At 40.1% G+C, this 27,189-nt stretch overlaps 1 protein-coding gene across 3 annotated transcripts in view; it reads right to left on the minus strand.

Moving 5' to 3' along the window:
• SCOC (short coiled-coil protein) overlaps positions 1 to 12,457 on the minus strand; it is a 702,416-nt gene extending 689,959 nt beyond the window's left edge. Inside the window, exons 1-4 of one of the 3 annotated variants that reach the window (XM_039696139.1) lie at positions 12,318 to 12,445; positions 3,094 to 3,165; positions 2,910 to 2,993; positions 93 to 2,349 (exon numbers count right to left, since the gene is read on the minus strand). In XM_039696139.1, the coding sequence (XP_039552073.1) occupies positions 2,207 to 2,349; positions 2,910 to 2,993; positions 3,094 to 3,165; positions 12,318 to 12,381 (363 nt within the window). In that variant the 5' untranslated portion in view covers positions 12,382 to 12,445 and the 3' untranslated portion in view covers positions 93 to 2,206. Of the gene's footprint in view, positions 1 to 92; positions 2,350 to 2,909; positions 2,994 to 3,093; positions 3,166 to 3,822; positions 3,899 to 12,317 lie in introns of those variants that run through there. The other 2 variants (XM_039696141.1, XM_039696140.1) reach the window with 2 other exon arrangements.
• Between the last annotated feature and the right edge of the window lie 14,732 nt (positions 12,458 to 27,189).

Raw genomic sequence — 27,189 nt, forward strand, 5'->3', positions numbered from 1 at the left:
TTAAGATGATTACTAACCCTACTGCTTTTTCGCCTTTTGACTACAGATAGTAATGAGAAGGTTTAGGGTTTACAAATGTTAAACCAAACTAATTGAGACAAATGAAGTTTTTATTTGGTGTAAAGTCAGAAATACAACATCTTCAAAATGTTCATAAGTTAAATGAAGGCCACAGTAATGGGATGTAAAATGGCATGGAGATTAAATAACTGCTGTATACACACTGATGGATAAAATACCACTATTCAAACTACAATACAAAACCGTGATTTTAAAATCACTTTATATTAGGAATTGCTGAAGTCTAGCAAGCGCATGCTGTGTTACCAGGTGATCTACAGTGCAGATGGAGATGGCAGTTACATGGTTTTAAAGCTACGATGGCTGTAATGCAATGGAATCTTCAGAAGTCAAGTGCTTGCTGTGATTTTTCTTCTTTTAATGCTCAAACTCTGGACTAGCCATGTGATCTACTCTACCTGCTAATTTAGAGTTCCAGCAATGTGAGAAAGTAGTCCATAGAAGATTAGAATTAATTCTAGGTGTTGACAAGGACCCCGTGACACAAATGGTATCATCCATTTTTCATCATTGGGTTTCTTGACCCAGACTTGTAAGCAGCCCTCAAGACTGTACAATTAGTGCTTTGTTTGCAGTGTTTTGCCTTTGTTTAGAGTCTTTGGACTCCGGTGAGCATTCTACAACTATTTTAAATGGGGAGAAATGGGCAACCTCACCTTTGGGAGGGGGAGACCTCACAATGCCAACTTACACTTGAGACACAGCAGTACCTAACTAAGAAACTTGGGATTTGAGAGGGATTTATTATTCTGTTACACTGACTCATTCACACCATGCTTCAGAGAGATCCTTGAACTAGTGGTTTCCTTTTAAAAGGTCAAGTTAAATGGCTTCATTAGTGAAGCAGCAACTCAGTCCTAGCCAACATCCAATAAGTAAGGCTGCAGTGCTGCTGTAGGGCAAGATGAAACAGGTGCAACTAAGTAGTGCTAAAATTTACATACTTGTTTGTATTTCAGCTTCTGCTCTCCCTTAATACTGATTATGCTGGACATGCTGCTTCTCTGGGGAGTGCTCAGACCCATCTGGGCTGAGATCCTCTACAAAACCTAACATCCAAGACAGGAAAAACCAGCACCTTGACACCAGGCATTGCTCAGAGCAGCGCAGTTTTGAGAGGCAAAATCGACCTTTGTTCCACTGCATCAGTCTGCTTTAGATGTTTCTAGGCAATGCCTCCAGAAGCACTTTGCAAGTGCAGGCTGCGAGGCAGGAAAAGACCTGCTCTGAGGCTCTGCAAAGACAAGTTTGGCACTGCAGGAGGAAAGTAAAAGGTGGGAAGGAAAAGACTTGTTCTCAGTTCCTCACTTCACACTGTTCACAAGCATGAGGAGCATTGCTGATCTCTTCTTGCAAAGTTTATCACTCAGGTTTTTACTTTACTTTTCATCACACATCAGAAGAACTTCAGGAAGATCATACTTGTGATGATGTGCCTGGGCATTCTTCAGGGAAATGGGAAAGTAGCAATGGTTTCAAGTGTACATATGACATCTGATACTGCATCAGTTTGGTATTTCCCTGATAAATTGCTTACCCTTGTTGCTCCTCTTACCTTCCCCCTTCCCAAAAACATCTGAGGTGTTTTTCTGTAAGTAAGCCCTGCAAGCAATGTCATACTGTTCCTACTTCACAGAAATGCTTAACTAGTATATAGGTTTTTGTTTTGTTTTGCAGAACTGTGAACAGCACTATGCAGTAAACACATCACAGGTGCAAAAAAGTGATGCAATAAAGTCTGAATATTTTTATCAAATGGGGTTTCAACACAATATTGTAACACAATATAGTCAAGAAATCTACCCTAAGATCTTAGAATGCCAACAGGCCTTTGTTTAACGTGACAAAGTAATCTTCTTTTCAACAAGATATGGTAATTTTTAAAACAAATACAAAAATTTTGTAATTATCTACACTACATTTGCACATTACTCAATCTTAATACACAATCTTCTGTCTCCTGTTCATGATAATGCTCTTAATTCTGTTTATTATCAAAGTCTATAATCTTTGAGAATCCAGTAAGCCACAAACTAAAGTATTTTAGCTTATGTAGCCTATGCCAGTTAAAACAAAACAAAAAAACCCCAGCAGCAATACAATTACATAATCTGTGAGTCAACCCTTACTTCCTTTTGCTTTTTGTGTCAGTTGTTTGGAAAACACTAGATGCTGACATCAGATTTTCTATATACTGTCCAAGAACTTGATTTTCTGATTTCAGTTTCAAGTTTTCTTCCTTAACAGCATCTACTCGTGCTGAGAGATCTGTGAAGGTGATATTATAAGAAAAATATTATACACTATTACATACAATAACGAATATGTTCTATGGGCCTACATCAGAGTAGTCACACCTTTAATCCAGAAAACATTACCATAGGGTATTATAAAACATTCTCCTACTAATGTTTTACCTAAAGGCCATTTTTCCTCCATTATTTTGTAGTACAGTATTTTGACCAACTCGTTAAACTGACTGCTAGTCTGTAAGTTTATTGCTTTCTTGAATTTTTGAATTAAGCTATTGCAAACTAAATTACTTGGAAACAAGAGTTCAGTGATGAGCAGCCTCAGATGTGTGTCTTCTAATAAGCACAGACACATTAGCTGTATCACCTGTTCTACTTGCTGTGTACTACCAAGGTTGAGCAAATGTAATATTGCATAAAAAGGAAGCAAAAAACTATTTCCAAGACCTTGGTTTTGTACCTTCAACTATATTAAGTGACATACTGCTGGACACTGTGACTAAGGGCAGAGCAGTCAGGTTCTCTTTTGCTTATTACTGTGTACTTGTAAAAAATCTGATATGTCAGGCTGCTAACCTTCAAGTGTGTGCTGCAGTTCCAAAACTTGATTAATAAGCCGTGTTTTCTCTTCTAATTCCACCTGATTCTCAGCCTCAACAGCTGCAATAAAGCACAAGAGTTTTAGTGCAACCTCTGCTAACAATTAAAAATTATACTAAATAGAATAACAATGAAGAACAAGAACATTAAGAATTTATACCATCCATATCAGCATTCATCATTGTGGTAGGGGTTCTTTCCACTTTTGAAGAGAGTTTTCTTGAGCGATACTCTGGTTAAAGGAAAAAAAACGGAGGCAGCAATTATTGGAATTTCCATTATATTTGAATTTTAGATGTATTTTTGTAATTCTGAAGGGTCAGTTGCTGGTAGAGCAACGTTCTTCACCATTCTTTAATTGTTTTTCCTAGGCCTAATGCTGTACATGCCTAAGGTTCGTTGAATAACTATGCCTTTGTTTACAAAAATAACTGCTCTAGATTACTGCAAAGCATTAAATACCGCCGTTTCAGTGATGTAATCGCCGCCTTCCCAGCTGTGATCATTCTGGATCACGGGTTATTTTAGACCTGGATATTCCCGACGGCCGAAGCGGAATGCTGCTGCATTGTCCCCCCGCCACCCCTGGCCAGCGCGCGGGCCTGCGGGACGGGGCTGTTCGTACAGCCCGTTTCCCGCACGCCGCCCCGAGCTGCGGGACGGGGCTGTTCGTACAGCCCGTTCGCATCCCGGCCCGGAGCTGCGGGACGGGGCACATGCGGCACCAGCAGCGCCCGCGGCCGGGCTCGGCAGCACTGCAGAGGGGCGTCCCCGCAGGAGCCGCCCGGCCCTGCCCGCGCATCCTCCCGTGCACTCCCGACATGGGTCGGCCCCGCGCCCCCTCTCTCCTTCCCTCCCTCCTTCCCTCCCTGCCGCCGCCGCCCCGCACCTGCCCCGCTGCCGCCGCCGCCTCCCGCGGGCTCTGCCCCGGCACGGCCCGGCCCGGNCGCTCCGCGCTGCCAACGCGCCTGCGCCGCGCCGGGCGGGGCGGGGCGGGGCGCGCGTCTGGGCCGTGCCCCTCACAGGCACAGCCCGCTGAGCGGCCAGCCAGGGAGTGTGTGATCGGTGCCTTCTGCGCTCACATGCCGCCGCTGTTCGAGGCTGTGGGCGCTCTGCGTGGTGTTCAGAAGAGAGTAAGACAAGGCATTTGTTCCCTGGTGTGGAACCCGTTCGGATTTAGGCAGGTTGGCAAAGCCTGAGGGAGGTCCGAGGAAACGGCGGTGCGTGGCTGCTGTTAAAGCCCCGGTGCTTTTGTGTGGGCTCTGGGAGAAAGGAGCCTCCCGGCGAGCTTTCCCTGCCGCAGTTCAGTGCCCTGTGCGCCTGGCCCAGCTGCTTCCAGCCTGGCCTTTTCCACAGCAGTGTCCAGAGTAAGAAACTCGTGGTTTGGCTCCGCGCCTTGGGTGTCACAGCGCTGAGATCCCATCACATAAGAACCTCATTAACTTCACGGAGCTGCTCTCATCTAAAGGCTCAGTAGCCCCGAAACAACACTCCTGTGTCATTGTTTTTCCCTGGCTCCCTGGAGGGAATAACCCTTGCAGAACACGCTGCGCAGGGTTCTCACGTTAATGTCATAGCACAGTCTGTGAGACACAGCAAAGGAATGGAAAACATTCGTGACCTGAGCTAATTTTGGTGGCTTCAATGAAGTGACTGCACTGCACTACTTATAGTACAGTCAAATACCATGTAGTTTGAACCATATGTTGCAGTGAAATATATTAATATTGTATCTGTAAATTGCAGTCATATATCTAGTTGTAAATAAATAATTCAGTGCTGTGCAGACACTCAGGAAGATAAAGGCATTTGGGAAGTGAGCCCTCTACTGTATTTTTAAATACACTTCAGAAAGTGTATATTTCTAACATCATCTTTTGGCTGCCTCCACACTATTACCGTGTCAATGACTTTTTTTAACCTTAAAATCAGATAAATTCAGATTAGACTGAATGCTATTCAAGGTCTGAAAATGTACTGTAATTAGAGTCTTGCTATCCATCTATCCTGGAAAATGAACCTGTTTCCAGTTCCATTAGCTAGTTTACTTAAGCATCTCTACAGAGGGAATTTTCAACACAGCAATCCTTCTTATTTCTTGGAAGCCGTCCTCTCAGGTGGTAGCTGGGCTTTAGGAGTTTGTTGGAAAGTTTCCTCGATTGCTGTTTATTAAATGCCAGATGCTTGCACTGTTTCGATCTTGCTTGCTGCACTGGCAAACCTGGCAATCAGCAGGTTCTCCTAATTCTTTCTAATGAGACAATCCCCAGCACTTGCATTAACAGGGGGAAAAATTATGGCCAGATTCTCCAGGTGGGTACAAATGCATGGAGACCTTGCTTACCTGCTGAAGGACATGCTGTGTTTTTATACTGTAAGAGGGGGAAAAATTATTGTGGGCTGATCTTGAGGAAATGCACCCCTCTGCTGCATAAATTCCACTTTTCTTGGTGTATTACAGTTAGAGATTATTTCCAAAACTGTCCCAAAATGAGCAAAAGGGGGAAATCCTTGATGTTGAATTACAGGACAGAATGGGAACCAGACATATTGGCTCCTGTGCTGTTGCAGCTAAAACAGTAGCAGCAATTTCAAGAGCTGCTGGTTTACCTCCTGTTTCCTTTTTGGTGTGTGTACCGTTGGGGTTCATTCTGCTTTGCCTGGTTGTGGTTTCTCACTGTAGTACTTTCTTTTGATTCTGAACTCTGAGCGTGAGCACCAGGATGAACACCTCTTCAGAAATCAGCCTCCATGAGTGGTTTTTTTGCTTTTCCTACAGAGAAAGCTGTTGTTCTGAGCTTCCACTGTTGGCATTGCAGAGGGGTTATCAGCAGGGAGCAGGTGACATTTCTAGTCTGCAGAGTGCTGTGTGTTATGAGGTTAGCTTGGAACGGTGCAGGGACCAAAAGGTTTGGATTGATACTGCTGCGTGCCAATTCCACAGAGAGAATGCCTAGATCATCCTGTGTTCTCTTAAAAAGGCTTGCATTCCTAACCCTTCCTCTGTTTGCCAGTGCAAAGAAGGCAGCTCCAGAATTCCAAATATCCTGTGCACCGCTACTTTTAAACAAACACCAGAAAACATGCACACTCAAAAAAACCCCAAAACACTAAAGCAAAAATGCCCAAACCAAATATATCACAGAACAAAGGTCCACAGCCCAAAGTATTCTTGTATGAGAAATCAACCAAGAAACCAGAAGCTTAATGTATCACGAGTTACCTGCTGCCTTTTTAAATTCCACACCTGTCTTACATTGTGTAATATCTTATAAATTAAAAATTTTTGTGCACTTTAATTGTAAAGCTTTAGGGACTTATGATGTATCCCCAACAATCAGATTCCTTTTATAACTCAGAATGTATCCCAGGGAAAGCACCTATTCATAGTATGACACCAAACTGTGTGGGAGTGTTGATCTGACAGTCCTGCACTTGGGTCACAACAACCCCAGGCAGAGCTACAGACTATTTTCTAAGCCATTTGGTTAAATCAGAGGAGGCATTCATGATATTGTCATTATATTAAATTTATAGCAACAAGTTTCAGTTTGCAAATGCAGCTGTCTATACTTACTTGTATCCTAAGTTCTAGTTAGTTTCTAAAAGTAGCTGATGTCACTGGCAAAAGGAATCAATTTATTCAGTTTCACTGAAAGAGCAATTTTTCCTTGAAATAAAACAACCTCCCTAGGATAAAATGTATCATTAATAGATTACTTGAATTCATATACAGGTAAAGTTACAAACTGAGAGCAGAGGATTTTATTGCTCTGCACTCAGACTCTCAGTCATTGCTGCTAATGACAAACACTTTCAGACATTTTATTTCCAAAACTCTGGTTTACATCCTGTTTTTCCCATGGCACACAGTGCAAACCAACAAGCCCCTGACTTCCCTTCTGGTGACCAGGCAGCAGGGGCGCCTGCACGAGCTGACTGATGACAGAGGCTTCACTGTTCACCACTACAATGAAATGTATCCTTTTCTGCACTAACTAACAGAGGAAGGCATTGTACCATTGCTGAGATGACTTTGCTGTTTGAACTGTACTGCTTGCACCTCTGACTAATTATTGCCACAAAGAAAAAGACAAAAAGGAACACAAGTGGCTTAAGTGTTTTTCCTTGCATTGCTAACTCTCGAGACCTTTTACATCAAATCTTCGTTCTTTTGTTTCTTTGCAAAAATAACAGACTCTGAGGAGGATTTGTTTTTGGTTTGTTTTTTTTTTTTTTTTTTCATGTAATGTTGCATTCTTTTGTTTCTTTGCAGAAATAACAGACTCTGAGGAGGATTTGGTTTTGGTTTTTTTTGGTTTTTTCTTTTTCATGTAATGTTGCTTTACACCAAATCCTCTGCAATTCCTGTTACTCTTCCAGAGTAACCTCAAAAAGCTTTTCTAGCCTAGTGCATATTCTTGAGCAAATTTACAATGGGGGTCTTCTGTTAAATGCAGAATTTGAGTACTGCTTAGATTTTGCTTTTTCCAACTAAATCAATTTATACAAAATGAGCAAATATTTGGCTTACATTGTTCTAACTCATCTGTGTCCCTGCTTATTGTTTATGTCTTGGTTTTGCCTTAGGTCTAAGTGAGAATGGGACCTCATCAGATGATGTAACCTGTGAGCGTACAGTTGGAATGAAAAAATGCCATCCCTTTGGAAAGTCTACAAAAAGCAAACCTCAGGAAGTAATAATTTATTTTTATCCCTGAAGAGGCCTGTCTTCATATAGCTACATGCAGCTGTATAGCCAACACAGAGCTGCATCCTGTCCTGTGCAAGACTGAGCATAAGAGCAAAAGTTCTCATTTCTACTGACTCCACAAAAATGCTTTTTTGAATAGACTGAGGAATTGAACACTTTGCAGCTTTGGGCTGTGAATACCAACATGTATTACATAACATTATTCTCTTAACTGTTTGATCCTCCTTGTAATCATCATATGGTTTGCCACCAGGTTTTGTGGAAGGGTATTTAGCAAGGTTCCATAAAGCTTTACTGGTAACTTAATTAGATGAAAAACTGTTCTGTCTTTCTATAAGTTAAGGGTTTGTATCTGCTTTTAAAAGGAGGGGTTGGAAGAGAAACATAGTCACTAATGTTGGCTTTCTGTAAAGCATATTTGAAAAACAATAAGATAATTTCTAGGTACTCTTCAATGAGTAAAGAGGGCCTTGATCTGCTTATTCAGCATTGATCACAAGTACAGTAAAGAAATTTTTGCAGATATTAGAAAACATTTCACTGTTTTGTTTTACTTTTGGTTTGATTTGCTCTGTGCTATTGTTTGGGTTGGTCATTTTTTGAGGGAACTTTTATCTAGTGCTGTGAATTTCTAAATTGGAAGATATTTCTTTCACTAAAGGTGAAAATATTTTCACATGTTTTGCTCGATTTCATGTGCTGTTAATATTGCTATTAAAATACTATCCAGAAAGTTTCTATCTTGCTACCATTTTGTGTTTGTGTTAATTTATATGTTTTATTTTTAATACCTGCATATGTAACAAATAGAAAGACACTGCTGTTTTGAAAGAGCAGTAGCTATTAAATATTCATAGCTTGTGCTTGGTTAAGGAGGCTTAGTAACCCCTGTTGCTTTGACACAATGGCTTTTCACTGTACCATGGAAACTTTGATATGAAGGCTGTATTCTGATTATTGCTCAGATTGTACATATATAGCATGTTGTTCTACTTTGCCTGTTTAGTATCTTTCCAATATGTTTTAAGAAATGGGGGGAAAACCTTATGCAGTAACATGTGTTTAAGTTCACTAAAACCAGTGCACCTTTGTGAACCTTTCTAATATTTTAATTTTGTCATTTTAATATTTAAATTTTGTCTTAGGTTGCAAATGCAAGGTGTGGCAGGAGGTGTGTATTCTATTGCCATCTGTTAGAACCAGGTGGGGCAGTTTTCTTTATTTCTTCCACAACCAATCCTCCCTCAGGGGAATATATTCTGTTAATGGGCCATTGAGTGTCACTGCATGGCTGATAAAACTACATCATCCCATTGGAGATGCTCCACCCAGGGGGAGGAACCAAGCATTCCTACCTGGAGACAATTGGAGCTTTGGAACACCACAGTGAGCCTTTTCTACTGGATTCCAGAGGAGCAGCTTTCTTTTCCACTGGATTCCCAGAGGAAGACCAGGCCCATCTATACCACCACTGGATCTTCAGGGGAAAACTCCACCCTTCTACAGGATCACTGCTTTAACAGAGCCACATCTGCCACTCCAGTAGGACTGCAGCCACCATTTAATGGGACTGCTACAACACCCTGACCCACAGGGTGTCAGGTTGTGTTCTGACTCTATCAGTGTCTTTCTTGTACTATTGCATTTGTATTTTAATTTTCCTAGTAAAGAGCTGTTATTCCTATTCCCATATATTTGCCTGACAGCCCCTTAATTAAAAAATTATAACAATTGCGAAGGAGGGGGTTTACATTTTCCATTTCAAGGGAAGCTCCTGCCTTCCTGACAGCAGACACCTATCTTTTCATACCAAGACAGATTTTGGTGCCCCATTTGGGGCCCAAGAGCATAGAAAGAAATGGGTGAAAAAAGGAATAACAGCTCTTGAGTAACCTAACTTTTTTGTGTGCTAGATCTAGAAACCTCATTAGGTGTCACCATATGGTCCAGCTTACCCTGGTTTGGGTGGCATGTGATTGTGGCTAAATTTCTCCCATTTGCAAACCCTTTTCTAAGGGCTACTGTGGCTGTTATCCAGTTTGCTTTATGGGTTAATAAGGTGGGGAATTAATGGGTTTTTAACTTCCTCTGCAAGGTGGGCACATGGATTCAGAGCTATCACACACTGACTGTATGTTTTTGGGGTTATTTTAATAATGGTATCTACTGTGAGGAAATGACACCAGGGGACATTTTCTCACAACCCTTCACCCATCTCATTGGGTCTGCCCCACCAGTTTTCAAAGGGTTCAAACCTTCTCTAAATACTAATTATATCATACAGTGACTGGTGTTGCTGATATGCCTGTCCTAGTTAGCATTCAGAGGCAAGGGAGGATTGACTTGGATAACCACCCACCCCAGAGAACAGGGATGCTGTCCCAGAACCTGACATGGCCCCAAAAACTAGGAATGCTGCCACAGAACCTGAGATTTTCCATTTCAAGGGAGGCTCCTTCCTTCCCTAGCAAACACCTGTCTTTTCAAACCAAGACAATAATTAATGAACACTTGGTTGTTCTCAGACAAAGTCCACTTAGGATCTACATATGGCAAGCCGAGTTTCCTTATTCCTTGCTCAAACTTGCTCTTGTCTATCCTGAGGAATCTTTTTCTCTCTCTCACTGACTTTTAGGTTCCCTGCTCTACTGGAATTGATGCTATTCTCCAGTCTTACTGTTAGAGCCATAAGTCTCACTGTCTTTGTTAGCTTCAGTGCCCCAGAGTTACTGTAATTAGTCTTCTGCTGGGATAGTTAAAGAAGACCATTTCCTACAAAGTATATCCTGGTCTCTTCCTGTTATAGGTTAGGAATTTTCTTATACTTTCTAACCTCCAAGTGTTGCCAGAAGAAATGGATCAGGGTTAACGTGTTCTCCATGAATCATATTTACTCTCTGTGCCTTCAAGCTATAAGCTCGCCTGAAAATGTCACTTATTTTCAGTTATTCTGATTTTGCTTCTACTTTTGGACTGGCAGTCCCTACCTCTTCACTACCAGGGGAAACACTGTAATTCTGGTAGCTGATCTTTAATAAAGAAGCTTCTGTGCTTTGAACATGAGCTTTCTCTGACCCTGGGTGTTCTGCTTCAGTCAGGAGTCCAGCAGATTTGAAGTGCTCAGTTTCTGAGGTGCAGTACAGTCCTATTTGCTGTGTTGCTGAGGAGATCTCTTTTATAGCAGTGACATCTGTCAGGGCTTAGCTTTGAGTATCAAGCCCCAAATACCAAGATTGACTTGGAAACCCACTGGCAGTTGGTGCTTGGATAAGAGGGTTTTTAACCTTGCTCTATTTTCCCATGGGTATTACCATTTTCCAAGCTGCAGGGTGCTGAGGTTAGAGCAGGAGAAGAGGCTGGTGGGTGTTTGCTTTCTGAAGAGACTTTACATCTCATGAAAGACTAAGATAGGCATATGGCAAAAACACCCCCCTGACAGACAGAGCAGGTTGAAACCTGTCCAGTATTATGGAATCATCCCTAACTCAGCTTCTTCTGGAGGCTGTGCAAAGACAAGATGAACGTGCCACTGAATGCAACCCCCCAATCTGTTCTTGGTATGTTATCAGCTATGCAACAAGTCACAAAACTGTGTCCTGTACAATATCTTTTCTCTACTCTTCTACACCCTGCTGCAGGAAAAGAGTGAGATTCATTGTCAACAGAAACCTGCATTCATTGTTCTACAGCTTGGTCCAGGCTCTGACAAATTGTCTTCATGAGAATAGTTTCTGCCAACCATATCTTGGTGTCAGCAGCCCTGTATGATGTACAGACAAAGTCCGTTCAAACATCCAGCTCAGCCCCCTCACACCAATATGGAATTGCTAATAGAAAATTATGTTCTAAAAATAAGATTAACTTAGTGGAATTTGGGGTTTTTTTTTTAATACAGGAGGCAAATACAGCATGCACAATAAGATTCTTAAAAAAAAAAAGGGGGAAGGAAATGTAGCTTGTGTTGTTCAAAAAATAAGCCCTACAGATCCCTAGTAGTGTGAATTAGCACAGCTCTTTGGCAGCAATGCTGACATAATCAAGTTGATACTCTGGCCAGACGTTTCTAAATAATTTATTATTAATTCATATTAACTCAGTTCATTTTTCCACTATGTAGGACTCTCCTGCTTCCCCTTCCAAGTAATTTTTATTCTGTAAGTGGAGAGGAGGAGGGTGGAGGGATAGGCAGTCTTTGCTTTTGGAGTTTCTTTTAAAACAATTAACAGTGGGGATCTAAAATATCACCTTATTTCCATTACCAATTAAATTGCATCACTTCTTGTGAGTTTTTGCTGGAGTATGTCAGCGGTTTATTATTCTGTATGCAGCATTATCTGTATTTTATTTGATGGTAGTAACTACTTAGTAAATACTTCTGTAACAGTGTCTCTGTAACCAGTAAAAGGCTCTCTGTGCTCAGATGATGAGTGTATATTGCCAAGTGTGAATATATGAAAACTGTGGTAGCCTCGTAGCCTCCATACCCCCAAACCCTCAATTCTTTTCCCATCACAAGGCTTATTCAAACCACTCAACAAAAAAAGTTTGCTTGAGGGTATTTGCTAAAAATACCTTGTACCTGGTAATCAGGACAATCTTGTCTGCTCTAACAGTGCTGTTATTCAGCCTTTGGATTTGCATTGTATCAGCAGGGTAATGCAGTCTCTTACCTGAATCATCTGCCAAAGAAATGTTGGTGAATGTGCCATCCTCCTCGTCCAAAGGTAACTCCATTTTCCTGCCTTTTCCCAAAGTTTTTGAGATGTGTGTTAGGCATGGCAGTTGTCAGCCATTTTCAAGTGCACACGTGACTTCTCTGGTTAAATCTTTAATGAGTCCAGCGCAGGTGTTACTGGCAGCTGCACACGCCTTGCTCTGTGTGCCATCTCCTCTGAACCTTGAGCTCTTTTGCGGAAATCGTTCAGCTGGAAAGTTTCTGACTTCTCACTGCTTTGTCAAACAAATGCTGAACAAACACTGCTATTACAAGTTCTTTCTATAACAGAATTGTATGCATCCTGGCTGTTTTTTTGTTGTCATTCTCCTTTATTTTCTCTAGGGCTGCACAGGGGGGATTTTCTTGGAGGGATTTTTGATAGAGAAAGCAAAAGTAACTTAGTGTTCAAGAAATGTTGCTTACAGTCCATGAAAATGCAATGGACAGACCTGAGAGCAGCAATTTTAAAATACAATTTTCAAATACTTAGGAATGTGAGTGATTATATTTACATGAAACAGCTGCATCAAAACCATTAGGTAATGTGAAAAAGTGAAGGTATGTAAGTGAGTGTCAGAAGTTCTGTGGTAGAAGACAGAGGAGTAAGGAAGAGAAATCAAGTTCAAAGAAAACCCCACTTTAGTCATCTTGTTTTGCTTCTTAATGCTGGACATAGTTTGAACATACAAATTAAAAAATCACCTCAAACTACTTACTTTAAGAATATATTAAGAGTATATTTTTTTTGTACTCCTGGAACACAGTATTTTTTCTTGCAATTAATTAGAAACTATAAAATGGCCTTGACCGAAGACAGAATAGTGAATAGTGGAATCACTATTTTCAGGGTGTTGTATCAGAATCTACCTGTCCTTTATTTTTTTAATTTTGTATTCAGAAAAAGACTGTTAATTAAGGGTGTTGACAAATACTTTTTTTTCTTAATTGTAATTCGGAGCCTTTCCAAAGTCTCCCTAAAAATCATATCCAAGTTTTGTGAAGCAATGACCAACTATCGAATGAGAATTCTCTGAATTTACAGTTTGCCTTTCACACTTTTGGATGTAATCTTGGACTCGTGAGACAGCTTCTATGTACAAAGGAAATGCACATAACTTTGCAGGACAAAGGACAGAAGACACAGAATCACAAAATTAATTAGACTGGAAAAGACCTCTGAGATCATCAAGTCCAGAGGTCACCTTTGATCACCACCGTGTCAACCAGACCATGGCATTGAGTACCACATCCAGCTGTTTCTTGAACACCTTCAGAGATAGTGGCTCCATCACTTCCCTGGGCAGTCCATTTCAAGTTAAAAAAAACCCTTTCCCTTTTATCTCGTCATGTCCTGATATTTTACTGGTGAAAAAACATCTTTGGACAGGCGATGCCATGTTAAAGTACAAGTACCCATTTCTTGCTGTCACCATGTGTCATTTAAAAGGAGGAACACAAAGGAACAGCAGCAGACAGAGACAGAAAAAAAGCTTAAAAGAAAGCTATGTAATGGAATTAACTGTCAGAGCAAAAGAAGTTTACTTATTTCCAAAAGTGAATTATTTTCAGTGGAGTAAATTAATGTAAAAGTTAATTTGGTTATAAACTATCAATTCATCTTTCTGAGGACTTCATTACCAAGTTGAGCAGAGGTTGTGGAATGCTGACCTGGCAGCTGTCTGGCTGCCTTTTAAAATAGGTGTCAGGAACTGGCAGAGGAGGTTGAGGGTAAGGGAAATATGGGGACAGCATCTTCTATAGCTTCTCCTGAGGCTTTTGTTTGACTTTACAGCAGTAACATCAGTTCATGTAGCCATGTGTTGGCCTGGTTTTGATGAGTGTTGATAACAAGCACATCAGCTGATCACTGTCTGGACTGTGGTGATTGCCATGAAAGCAATAGATAAACACCCAAGAATGTCTTCAGGCTTGGTACTGAAATGAAGCCCAAGATTTTGAGGTTGATCTGTGTCAAGGACACAAATGCAAAAGGGTGTAGATCCTTAGTTTAAAACACCATGGATAAACCTCTCTGGTAGTATGTTTGCATTTTCATTTCTGTAAGTACTGTGTAACTGTTTTCTAATTAAAGCATTTTTACAGTGACCTGAAAAGGAAGCTGGCTCTGAGTTAAGTATGGGTTTGTGGAGTATTTTAGTGAAACCACAGCATGTGCTATGACTGCTGTACATACCAACACTGTAACAGTGCTTATAGTAGCGTGGCTGAGGCAGACTTCAATACCACTCCTTTCTTTAGGGTTCAGCCTTGCATTTTCAAACTGAGCTACAACATCAAAACATTCAACAGCTCTCTTCACCTGCTTAATTTGTTTCCTATTACAGTGCTAATTTCTTAGCTCTGTGAGTCCACAGATGTGGTGCTTTTTGGAAACAATTTTCAGTGGCTCTGTTTCAAAAAGGAAAGTTTAGCCAGTTGAGAGACATTTTTGTTGTCTGCAGCACTTGGCAAAACCTCACTGACTCCTTGTCCCAAGGGCATAATCCTCTGCATGTGCCTGCTGTTGCTCTGGTACTATCTGTGTATGAATAATATAAAAGTTTTAGGATTTTTAATGTCAGAAAAACAAGAGAACATTACTGTTGCTTTCAGAGAACATTGGGACAGAGTCAGAGCACTGTTGGTAGGTAAGATCCTTGTTCCAGAGAGTCAGAGCACTGTTGGTAGGTAAGATCCTTGTTGCAATGCAGTTGTAGTGGCTGATCTTCCATCAGGTTGCTCTGTGCAGTCCTAATGTGTTCTGCTTTTGTAATACAGGTATACAGGGGTTTGATCAACTTGAACACAAGTTTTGCAAATGTGGATGAGTGTGATGTAAGCAATGCAATGTAGTAAGTAAGCCACTAAAAACTCTGAAGTAAGGAAACTATGTTTTAGATTCTTAGGAAGTGCATTCTTCTGCTTTTATTCAGCACATTTAAAAACAAACCCAAAAATACACCTTTTGATTTTTACTTTTTTTTTTTTCCAAGACAATAAGCTCTGTGCAAAGAGCAGTATTTGGAATTATTTTTCTTACACAAAACATTCTAAAATGCATCCAACATATCAGTTTCCCACTGTATATAAACCACAGCATTTTAAAACTACATGCCTTGTTAGGAAATTGCAGCTGCCAGTCCATTTCTCTTTTAATGAACTTTGACAGAATGAGCTGTGGCCTGTGTTCAGTGCATGCTAAGAAAGCATTAATCACACCAATGAATTCACTGGATGTTCAATGCTTGGCCAACACTGTGGGACAGCAACCTACTTGCAGAACAGTTTCCTAAGGTGATAACAGAATTACCACCATTGTATTAAATGTGTTATTCACAGATTTCATCTGTAAGCTGAGCTATGTTTATACTTGTTAGTGTCTTATGTGTTTATTTTCTTCCTCTGCTTCCTTCCTTACTTACCCCCTTATCTTTTAACGTACTTACAAGCCATGTTGTGGCAGAAGTTGTCTTCCAAATTTTGATTTGGGAGATTTCAAGCTGCTCATGCTATGCAGATGCCCATCATTATCTGCAAATGCTGCTTCTGAAGCTGCATCTAAAATTGCCACCTAGGAATCATCCACAACTGCCCACTTGTACTCATATCCTCAGATTTACTACATTTGATTTTTATGAACGTGTACATATTGTTTTTTTCTGCATGAGTAATTTTTTTTAATTTGGATCCTCTGTCTCAAAATGGGTGACTTGTTCATAACATGTCTTAAAATAGACCCACTTTCATTCACACATGCACATTCTAACCTCTCAGATTTGCTGTCCTGTGTCTTTCTAGACTTGAAGAACACCCTGTCTTCTAAATTTAAAAAAAAAAATCTACTGCTTCAGACTGCTTCACATACTCCTTAAAGTTTAATTCTGTTATGATTCCTGTGTAAACCAGACAGTGATTGGGCAATGGATGAGCCTATCTATATTTCACTAGTGTGTGCTTTTCCATTTCCCATTCCTTTTTCTTTCATCTGATACATCATCATTCTTAACTAGGTGCTTCAGCATATGTGCAATATGCAGCAGAACAGGACTTTGGAATGATCAATCTGCTCTTCTCTTTGAATGAAAGCCCTTTCTGCTTCAGTTCATTGATCTATGATTCCAGAGATGGCAGTAATTTAGGAACAGGCCTCAAGTAATTTCTGCATCTCTGGTAATATTTCACCATGTTCACTAAAGACACTAGGAAATTGTTGGTTAGCTCACCAGAGGGTACCAGTGTAAAAAATGAATTTTTTTTCTTTCAATACTTTCATTACTTTCATTATTTTTTTCTTTCATGACATATAGTCATCCTAACTATTTCCTCCATGTCTTTGGAATACAGAGATGTACAGAGCATTTGACCCTGTCCCATGGTGTGTGTTCCCTCTGCTTTTGACAATGTATCTGATCACTAGCATCCTTCTGAAGTGAGCGTACCAGAACAGAGGAACTCTTCCTTCTTCTTGGGCCCCCTAGGCCCCTAAAGGTGTGTAACCAGCTGACCTGTTTGCTGCTTCTGTTCCATAGTGCAGATAAATGGAAAGCATTTCAGGTTTTAAATGTGTAGCCATTAAAATTGTCATTGTCAAATGGATGGGGGAGGCTTAATCCAAAGAAAGCTTGTTGATTAACCAACAATTAAATGCATATAATACTAATAGATTTTACTTTGTAAGATGATTGCAGAAATTGATGGATCTCAGTGCAGCCATAGAAACTTTCTGCACAACAGTTTAATTGCTGAGATCTCTAGTTTGAGTACTTAAGCAATGTAATTTAAGCACTGATTTCAGTGCTGGCCTCAGAGCCAGTTTCAGGAGAAGAGTAAGTGCCTTGTGCTGCAGCAGCAAGGCAGACATTGGTACTAGGTCCAACAAGGTGTCAGCCTGCCAGCTCTTCTGCATCTTTTTGTCAGAACCTTACCACTTACCAGGAGGAAAAATAGGGCAGATACATAAAGCATTTTACCATTTCAAACCTTTTTTGCAAAATCGGATGCGATCTCTTCATGGCCTGAATCCTCCCTACATGGGGCTTGATGAATTTAGTTGGATGCTCTTTGCAGGCTGCCTGCTCTTGTTGCGGGCTTTGAAGGAGAGGGTCGTGTGGGAACTGCATATGCTGGTCTTGGGTACTTTGTGTGTGTACCGAAGGAGGACTTTGGCTTGTTTATAGCTCTGTAATGTGCAACTGGTAAAGAGGGCTGGGTCCAGAATACCAGGCAGAATTCCAAGACCTTGATGACTTATTAGCTGAAAAAAATATGGTATTTTCATTTTCTCTGACCAAAGTGAGTAGCTTTCCTTACCAAAGCACATAAACAGGCTGCTACTCCTCACTTGGAGCACTCTGCAGAATAAGGTGTGTGTCAAAGAATGACAAAGTCCATGCATGTATATCTATTTTTTCAAAGCCCCATACTTTAATAAATGCTATTGTCACTTACATGCAGATGCCCACTTTAAAGAGTTCAAGTTTCCTGTTGTCACACATCTGGTTTCTAGAGGAATCTGCAGTGGAATGAAATCATGTAACACATTTGCTCAGTCATTTGTTTCTTGCTTATTTTTGGATGTTGTCTATTTGAGCTGCAGCTATGCTGGCTTTCCTTTAGTACAAGTCTCTCTCATCTGTGGCCAAAGCAGGTCTGGAGAGATTAATTATTTATTGTGACTAATGCATTTAATGGACTTGATGATCAATAGTCCATAGTAACAATACAATAGTAGGGAAATCTCAGTTGAGAGTGCAAGATGTTTTCAGATATGATAAAAGCCATTTCTGGAGAAGGAAGTGGTATTTGGACATATTCTTTCCCCTACAAAATGGGCAATTTCCCAGTGACTTTACTAGAACTGTGTGCAGATCTTAGTTTAATCATGGATCTTAAAATGGTGTTTCTTTAAAAAAAAAACAAAAACAAAAACAAAACTGAAATTATGTGAGAATCTTCATGGGTTTTATTTTTAAAATGCATGTCTTGTGATAAGGAATGAAAGTTAAAAGGATACTTGTGAACTGTGACAGAAACTGAACACAAATGTGAAGTATCTGAAAGTACATTCTGGTACTTTAAATCTAAGTCCATGAGACATGGCATTTAAATGGTGGAGTACTCACTTTGTTCCCATGTTTCACTCTAAAAATGTTTTATCAAGGCAAGGGGTTTTTTTTTTAGAAGTTTAAGTTTTTTTCTTTTTTTGAGACTGTGGAAGTGGTTACAAGGTGTTATCTCTTGTTCTCACGTTTGAGTAGCTTTGCTTACCAAATTCCCTGGGTGGGAATTACATCATCTTGAAGAAAAGGTTTTCAGTTTTGGTTTGGAAAAGCTGAAAGTAGATGGATGTACTAGTTTGAAAGCAAACCAGGGGGAGATCCCAAGTCACCGGATGTACTAGTTTGAAAGCAAACCAGTGGGAGATCCCAAGTCACAATTACAATTTAGTAGGAAAATTAGGATGAAGGCAAGAATACAGAAACACTGGCTTAACCTGACAGTCAGAGTACAACCTGACACCCTGTGGGTCAGGGTGTTGGTAGCAGTCTGATTGAGGGGTGGCTGCAGTCCACCTGGAGTGACAGATAAGGTTCTGTTGAAGCAGTGATCCTGTAGAAAGGTCTGGTCTTCTTCTGAACGTCCAGTGGTGGTTATGTAGCTCTGGTCCTCTGGGAATCCACAAGGCAGTTTGTGGTGTTCTAAATCTCTGAGTATCTTCAGATAGGAATGCTTGGCTCCTCCCCCTGGGCAGACGTGGGATGATGTAACTTTGTCAGTCATGCAGTGACACTCAATGGCCCATTAACAGAAGATATCCCCTGGAGTTATCAGGGATGAGACATGGAAGAGATAAAGAACACTGTCCCACCTGTTTTTAACAGTTTACGTAGATGGTGATAGAATACATACTCTTGGTTAAATCTTGCGTTGTAACCTAAGACAAGGGAAAAGAGAAAACAGTAAGAACAAAGTGAAGCTCAATTTCCAAACCAAGTAAACAATTCAAAAAGGAAACAATGAAGCTGTGATGGAAACGCCAAACTTCAAGATTCAAAAATGCTACTCTGTAAGTGGTTCAACCTGAAAGAATAAATATTTGGATTGTTTTAACCATTGTGCTCTTTAGCCATGGACATTAATACTTCTAACACCTCTTTTGGGCCCAAACAAATTTTGGTTTCTTATAGGGCATCAGAGCTAAGATGTTATGAAAGTGTGTCCTTTCAAGATACAGGAGAAAATACACCATTTTTTGGACACAGTCCAGGATAAAATTTTAAGAGTTGTAATGATGTCTCACATAGTGAGAACCAGCTGTGCAACACTAAGAGTACACATTCTAGGTGAATGTTTGCTGCCAAAAGAACACTCATCAAAAGCCCGCAAACAGAAAATTTGCTCTCAGAAGTTGCAAGTCTAACAGTGGAATTACCTGGCATAGGCCAAAAAATAGAGCAGGTGAAGGAGCAGCAAGAAGCTTTCCTGTGTCTGTGCCTCAGCTGAAATTTCTGTAAATATGGGGAGGAACTGAAAGCTCTTCACTCACCTCTGTGCTGTGGTTCACAGCTTCCTAGACTTTGATCATAAATATAAGGCAAGGTCCTATACCTGGGGAGAAGGCTGGGTGGGAAATCTGGCCTTATTTTTAAGAACACTACACTGAACAACTTAACGTGAAATGATACCTTTATAAGGCAAAGTTAAGATTGCTTTATAGTTATCATGGGTTTTGTCCTTTGGGAATGAAATGCAGTAACTTTAGGGGTATTCTATTGGAACAGTTTCAGGCAGAAAGTGAAGATGTCTGCACATACAAGAAATTAATGGGTGAAGAGTTTTCCTAAGTTCCATGGATTCTCTGCAAAAAGAAAAAAAAACCAAAAAAACAAAAAGGCTTATTAGTTCTCCTCATCTACTGTATGAAGAGCCAGATCCTAAGATACATGCATGGTTTTTCCTTTAACAAACTCTGAGGGAAATTGTGGTTAAGGAGCAAACAAACCCACCTAAGCATCCTCTCAGGATGTGAATCTTTACAGTACTTTTCTCATTAGTCACACCAAAGTGTAAGAAGATATATTTGCCATACAAAGGGAAAAGGAGTCATCTTTTTTCTTGATAATCTTTTCCACAGAAGGTCCCCTTCATCTTTGACTTTCCCAACAGACCTCAGTCCCTTTCCTTGAATTATCTCCCAGTGGAGCAGTAGTTCCACACTCCAGCAGTGTTGTGAATCAACAGCCAGGCTTCATTAATTTTTTGACATTCATTAATGCTAATTATTCATGCTCTGTGTATTGTATGCTCTGCATGTGTATGGACCTCACATCTGTACAGCTATTTTTTTAAATTAGCTGAGAGTTTTCTAAAATCCATTGCTTTGTATGTAAATTATATTCTCTAAGAAAGTAGGGAAGATATTTCCAAGCCGTTTTGTAATGTCCCTAAATAAGTGTCTGGAAGTGGGCCCGTTTCATTTAGATTGAAGCTAATTTGAAGAACTGTGGCATACAATGTTAAATTTAATAAATATTACCTCTCCAGGTCCATAGCAAGCATGGCATGTGATATTTGAAGTTTCAGGGTGGTATTTTTCAAATAAGATTTTAAATCATTATTCTTTTGGTTGAATTCCAAAGATGGATCCATGGGAATCAGCTAAAGGATGCAATACCAGACTTGACTCCTCCAGCAGGGATTTTCTTGCTGTATTCTGAATTGGAGAGCATTGATATCTGATCCAAAGGAGGGCAATGTTTTCTTCTTCTTCTTCTTCTTCTTTTTTTTTTTTTGAAAGGAAGCATTTCCGTTTGTTTGAAAAAGTCTGACTGAGAGATTTTTTTTTTTAGTTGAATTTGTTGTGACAGTTGTTACTTGGGTCAGCAGAGTGCAAGGTCAGCTTCCAATTACCAGTAACTAATGGAGAAACACATTTAACTAAATAATTGCCTTGATATAGTGTCATTGATTTTAAATTATGGATGAGGTAATGAGTATTCTCATATGCTCACAAAGCAGTTCACCAAGGTGAGCTAGACTAACACAGCTAGACCAAGTGCTTGTAGTATAGTAGGAATGCATCCATCATCAGTTACTGCAGACTAACTTGGGAAGTCCAAGGATAGTTAATTTGCATTTCATTCTGCTAAATATACCTCACATTTATATGCAGTTCTTGTAAGTTTTTGGTTCTTTTTAGTTTGTTTGGGTTTTTTTACAGAATGTATTTCTGAGCAGACTAGAAAGTGGAACTAAACAAATCTATAAAGGCTCCTGTTTTGGTGGGAATGTTTGCTTGATTGTTCAAGTGCCAAAGTAACAAAACTCAGCAGCAAATTCTTACACACATACAGCAAGGAAATCAAACCTCAGCATTTCTAGTTCTGCTTTTTGTTGCTGTTCACCCCTAATTTTAGCATTTTTATGCTGTGAATCTAATATCCACACATATCCCTAAGTTAAGTCAGTTTTGTGTGATGAGGCTCACTTAAGTGATGCAGTTATTATCTGTTTTCCTGGGGTAACTTTATGATGCTTGTATCCCCATTCATCTGTTTAGCCCAGAAAAAAGTTTTGCATTTTTAAGACTGGTTCTGAGAGTGAATGAAGGGAGAGAAGAAGCACATAGTTTGTTATCAGAAACTGCACTCACTCCTCCACATTCCCTCTCCTGGACTGTCTGTGGATGGATGGACAGACAGCAGGACAGAGCTCTCTTTTGTTTTTAGTTAGTTTTAGCTAACTGAGGCAGAGAAGTGCCCTAGACTGTGTGTTTTTATTTTTCTTGGACCTGTTCAAGCCTGCTCTGGGCTGAACAGCCAGAGGAGCACCCAGAGCAGCTCCACCTGTGGCCGCCGGGCCGGGCCTGGGCCGCGGCGTTTCCAGCCCCGAGGGACTGACCAGAGACTGAGTGAGCTGAGCTGCAGCCACCAAGGGACTGGCTGAGTTTGGCATCTCTCCAGAGCAGCAAGAGGTTTTATTGTGTAATATTGTTCAATTTTTTTGTGGTGGTGGATGCCTTGCCTGTTAAATAAACAGGTTTTTTCCACCATTCTCCAAGGAAATATTTTTCCTGAACCGGCTGGGGGAGGGACTACTTGAATCTGCTTTCTAGAAGAAACCCCTTCAGAGGTTTTCTCCCAAATTTGCCCTAAACCAGGACATCTGTGCATACAGATTTTAAAAGTTTGTTCTTTGGATATTTAAATAAATATTAGGAATTCAAGGTCTTTGGGTGGCTCAATAAGCACAGCAACATTTGTAATGCTGAGTTCCCTGTCCCATAGTTGCCTTCACAGCAAAACTTAGTTCAGGATTTAATGTAAAGTGCAGTAATTTGTGAAATTCTTCCTTACAGCTGTGCCAACACTCCTGCAAAAATGCTTTTTCTTAATTTTTTTAGCTCTGAAGTGTTTCTGATTTCTGAAAAAAATATTTTTTTAAATAACATTTTGACAGAAATGCCACCTAGAAATATAACAATTTCCTACAGAGATGAAAGAGCGTGCCAGGAAAATTTACCTAAGTGTAGTCCTCCATAACAAATATGACTTGAGCTTTACTGGCAGCTCCTCAGGCTCTGCCCTGCAGTATTTTCTCAAAGAAACTGTGAACCTCTTTAATTTCATTAGTGTTTATATTTTTGCTGTGTACCTGATACTCAGACACAGATGGAGAGTTCACTGTGTTTGATGCTGTAAAAATGCAGAACAAAAGGATCACTGTTCCAAAGAGGCTGCAATTAAGAGAAGCTACAAAGAGGTGGAAACATGAAGAGCCAGTGGGATAATGTTGGCTTTATGCCAGGCAGTATTTTCAGCACACCCACAATCTGACTGTTGTCACAGTTTTCTTTAGAGCATCAAAGGAAGACTGTGGAGAAAGGTAATCAGGCAGTATTGTTGATATGTTGCAGCTATCTTTAGGGAACTGCTAGTTTGGGAATATAACAATTAAGCATCCAAGCTTGCATGGCAGTGTGATCAGCGTGGAGCATCTCAGTAAAGCACAAGAAGGTGAGGGAAGAAGAGAACTGAGAAGTCTAAGCAATCAAAATGAGTTGAGTTTGTGGAAGAGAAGCAGCTACTGTTTAAAAACTATAAGGAGACAGAGATGGCCCAGTCAAAAAAAAAAAAGAAAGAAGAAAAAAAAGGAGCCAAGAGATAATATCTTTGCAGTGGTACTTTGAATTAAATAAGACAAACAAGACTGCATCTGCCAAGACCAAAGGAGAAGGATGTTGTGGTAATCAAGATGAGAATCAGTTTCAGCTATGTGGATGGGTAAGAAAAGTCATGGCTTAGATTTGTTATCCAGTAACTCTCCTGGACTGTCTGTGGATGGATGGACAGACAGCAGGACAGAGCTCTCTTTTGTTTTTAGTTAGTTTTAGCTAACTGAGGCAGAGAAGTGCCCTAGACTGTGTGTTTTTATTTTCTTGGAGCTGTTCAAGCCTGCTCTGGGCTGTGCAGCCAGAGGAGCACCCAGAGCAGCTCCACCTGTGGCCGCCGGGCCGGGCCTGGGCCGCGGCGTTTCCAGCCCCGAGGGACTGACCAGAGACTGAGTGAGCTGAGCTGCAGCCACCAAGGGACTGGCTGAGTTTGGCATCTCTCCAGAGCAGCAAGAGGTTTTATTGTGTAATATTGTTCAATTTTTTTGTGGTGGTGGATGCCTTGCCTGTTAAATAAACAGGTTTTTTCCACCATTCTCCAAGGAAATATTTTTCCTGAACCGGCTGGGGGAGGGACTACTTGAATCTGCTTTCTAGAAGAAACCCCTTCAGAGGTTTTCTCCCAAATTTGCCCTAAACCAGGACATCTGTGCATACAGATTTTAAAAGTTTGTTCTTTGGATATTTAAATAAATATTAGGAATTCAAGGTCTTTGGGTGGCTCAATAAGCACAGCAACATTTGTAATGCTGAGTTCCCTGTCCCATAGTTGCCTTCACAGCAAAACTTAGTTCAGGATTTAATGTAAAGTGCAGTAATTTGTGAAATTCTTCCTTACAGCTGTGCCAACACTCCTGCAAAAATGCTTTTTCTTAATTTTTTTAGCTCTGAAGTGTTTCTGATTTCTGAAAAAAATATTTTTTTAAATAACATTTTGACAGAAATGCCACCTAGAAATATAACAATTTCCTACAGAGATGAAAGAGCGTGCCAGGAAAATTTACCTAAGTGTAGTCCTCCATAACAAATATGACTTGAGCTTTACTGGCAGCTCCTCAGGCTCTGCCCTGCAGTATTTTCTCAAAGAAACTGTGAACCTCTTTAATTTCATTAGTGTTTATATTTTTGCTGTGTACCTGATACTCAGACACAGATGGAGAGTTCACTGTGTTTGATGCTGTAAAAATGCAGAACAAAAGGATCACTGTTCCAAAGAGGCTGCAATTAAGAGAAGCTACAAAGAGGTGGAAACATGAAGAGCCAGTGGGATAATGTTGGCTTTATGCCAGGCAGTATTTTCAGCACACCCACAATCTGACTGTTGTCACAGTTTTCTTTAGAGCATCAAAGGAAGACTGTGGAGAAAGGTAATCAGGCAGTATTGTTGATATGTTGCAGCTATCTTTAGGGAACTGCTAGTTTGGGAATATAACAATTAAGCATCCAAGCTTGCATGGCAGTGTGATCAGCGTGGAGCATCTCAGTAAAGCACAAGAAGGTGAGGGAAGAAGAGAACTGAGAAGTCTAAGCAATCAAAATGAGTTGAGTTTGTGGAAGAGAAGCAGCTACTGTTTAAAAACTATAAGGAGACAGAGATGGCCCAGTCAAAAAAAAAAAAGAAAGAAGAAAAAAAAGGAGCCAAGAGATAATATCTTTGCAGTGGTACTTTGAATTAAATAAGACAAACAAGACTGCATCTGCCAAGACCAAAGGAGAAGGATGTTGTGGTAATCAAGATGAGAATCAGTTTCAGCTATGTGGATGGGTAAGAAAAGTCATGGCTTAGATTTGTTATCCAGTAAGAACATACAAGACACTTTTAATGGAAAGTACAGATCATCTGCCTCAAGCAGGTGTTTATTAAAACAGTTATCAAACTGTTTATTTCAGAGGAAGTGGGAGGAAAGGTGAAAAGACAGATGGTAAAGAGTAAACTGTAGGAAGGTTTTTAGCACTGCTTTCATATGTCACCATACCACAGCCAGAGGCTGATGGCATATATCTGATCATAAGGTCAAAGTTGGTCTTTTTCTTCATTTTTTAATTGTTTCTCAAATCAGCAGCCTTGATGCTGTAACACTGAAGGAGTGTTGTGCATCCACCCTCAGAGGTGGTGATTCTCATGAGCTAAACTGAACCATCAAGCCTGCAGGACTTAATAGATACACCTCTGCCTCAAGCTCCAGCAGAGCAACTGGCTGGGCTTAAATTATTAACCAAGCCCTGATTTATGGGTTTTCACCAGCCTTGTGTTTTGCTGACAGTAATCACTTTCCTAATGAAGTTTGACTTGATTCTCCTTCCTTACTTCATGAAAACCTTTGGGTTCTTTTCAGTGTTATTTACTGAAAATGCTATTGGCTGGGGAAACAAGTACATAATTTTCCCCCAGTTCATGTACAAGCAAACCAGTTTATTTGTTAGTTAAGATAACACACAGAATCTGGCAAAGAAGTGATCACAGAATTTGCTGCTCTCTGGAATATCTAAGGGTGGTAATCGAGCCTTTTCTTCTTCTGACATTCAATCCATGGACTAAAGCTTTAATGTCAATTGATTTATGTTGTTAAAAAGATACATAATTCTGTCTCAGTATTACACTTCACAGATATAAAGCATTGAGTCCTAGTGAGTCATTACTATATTCTGTTACCAGGGGTCTTTCTTGTATGGTCCCCAAACAATCTTTTCTATGTAATAATTATGAGTTAATGTGAAAGATAGCTCGTAGCTCAGAGAACTTCCTTGGAATATTTCCCTGTGAAATCTTGTTGAGAATGTGAGGGAAGGATTGCTCCAAACAAGCAAATATTTTGATAGCTACTCCTATTTTCTTGGTTAGCTGATGAAAAGAACTCCTAAATTCACAAAAGCTGCAGTTGCATGTTGTGAGATTTTAGAAACACAGGAGAAGAGTGCTGAGACCTGGGAACCCATTAGGTAGAGTGATTTTGCTACTTAAGGAAAACAGCCCCAAAACTGCAACACATATATTACAAGGGGAAGCTAGATTTACATTTCTGAATAATTATGTAGCTCCTTCTGTTCCTGAAGAGCAATAGGTGGTGTAAGAAGAGGATGGAATACAAAGAGAGCTCAAAAATCATGTAACTTGTCATGCAAAGTTGTAGATGACATGACACCTCTTTTCTGCTAACACTAACTTCTTAAGATTTCACAATCCAAGGAGGCAGACAAGGTCTTCTGCAATAATTAGATAAATGAAAATTATTTTCCTGACAATTGTGTTGCAGCAGAAGAATGTCTTCTCCTGAATTATCTTAGAGGATCCTAGAAATCTTTGCTTAGGTTGCTTATGGAAGGAAAAAAATCTAATATCCATAAGGTGAAATAATGTTTGGTTGGCTAATATAATCCTTGCTTCTTGAGTGGCACCTTAACGTCACCTGTAGGTTCAATGCCACTTGAGAGACTTGAATAACATTTAACTCTTACATTATTTTGGGGTTGTTTTATACCTGAGTCTCCTATTTCAATAAAAATATCATTAGTAATCACAATTATAATTAAATGTACTTGAATTACAGCTTCCCTTTTGTGAAATTATGGCAACATGCAGCTACATAAGGAACAAGAATTTAACATTTGTTGTTGTCCTGGCTTGTAAAATAAGCATGTATTCTATTTTGCCATC

This window comes from Passer montanus, unplaced genomic scaffold (assembly GCF_014805655.1).
Source record: "Passer montanus isolate IOZ18808 unplaced genomic scaffold, ASM1480565v1 scaffold95, whole genome shotgun sequence".
In the NCBI taxonomy this organism is placed as follows: Eukaryota; Metazoa; Chordata; class Aves; order Passeriformes; family Passeridae; genus Passer; species Passer montanus.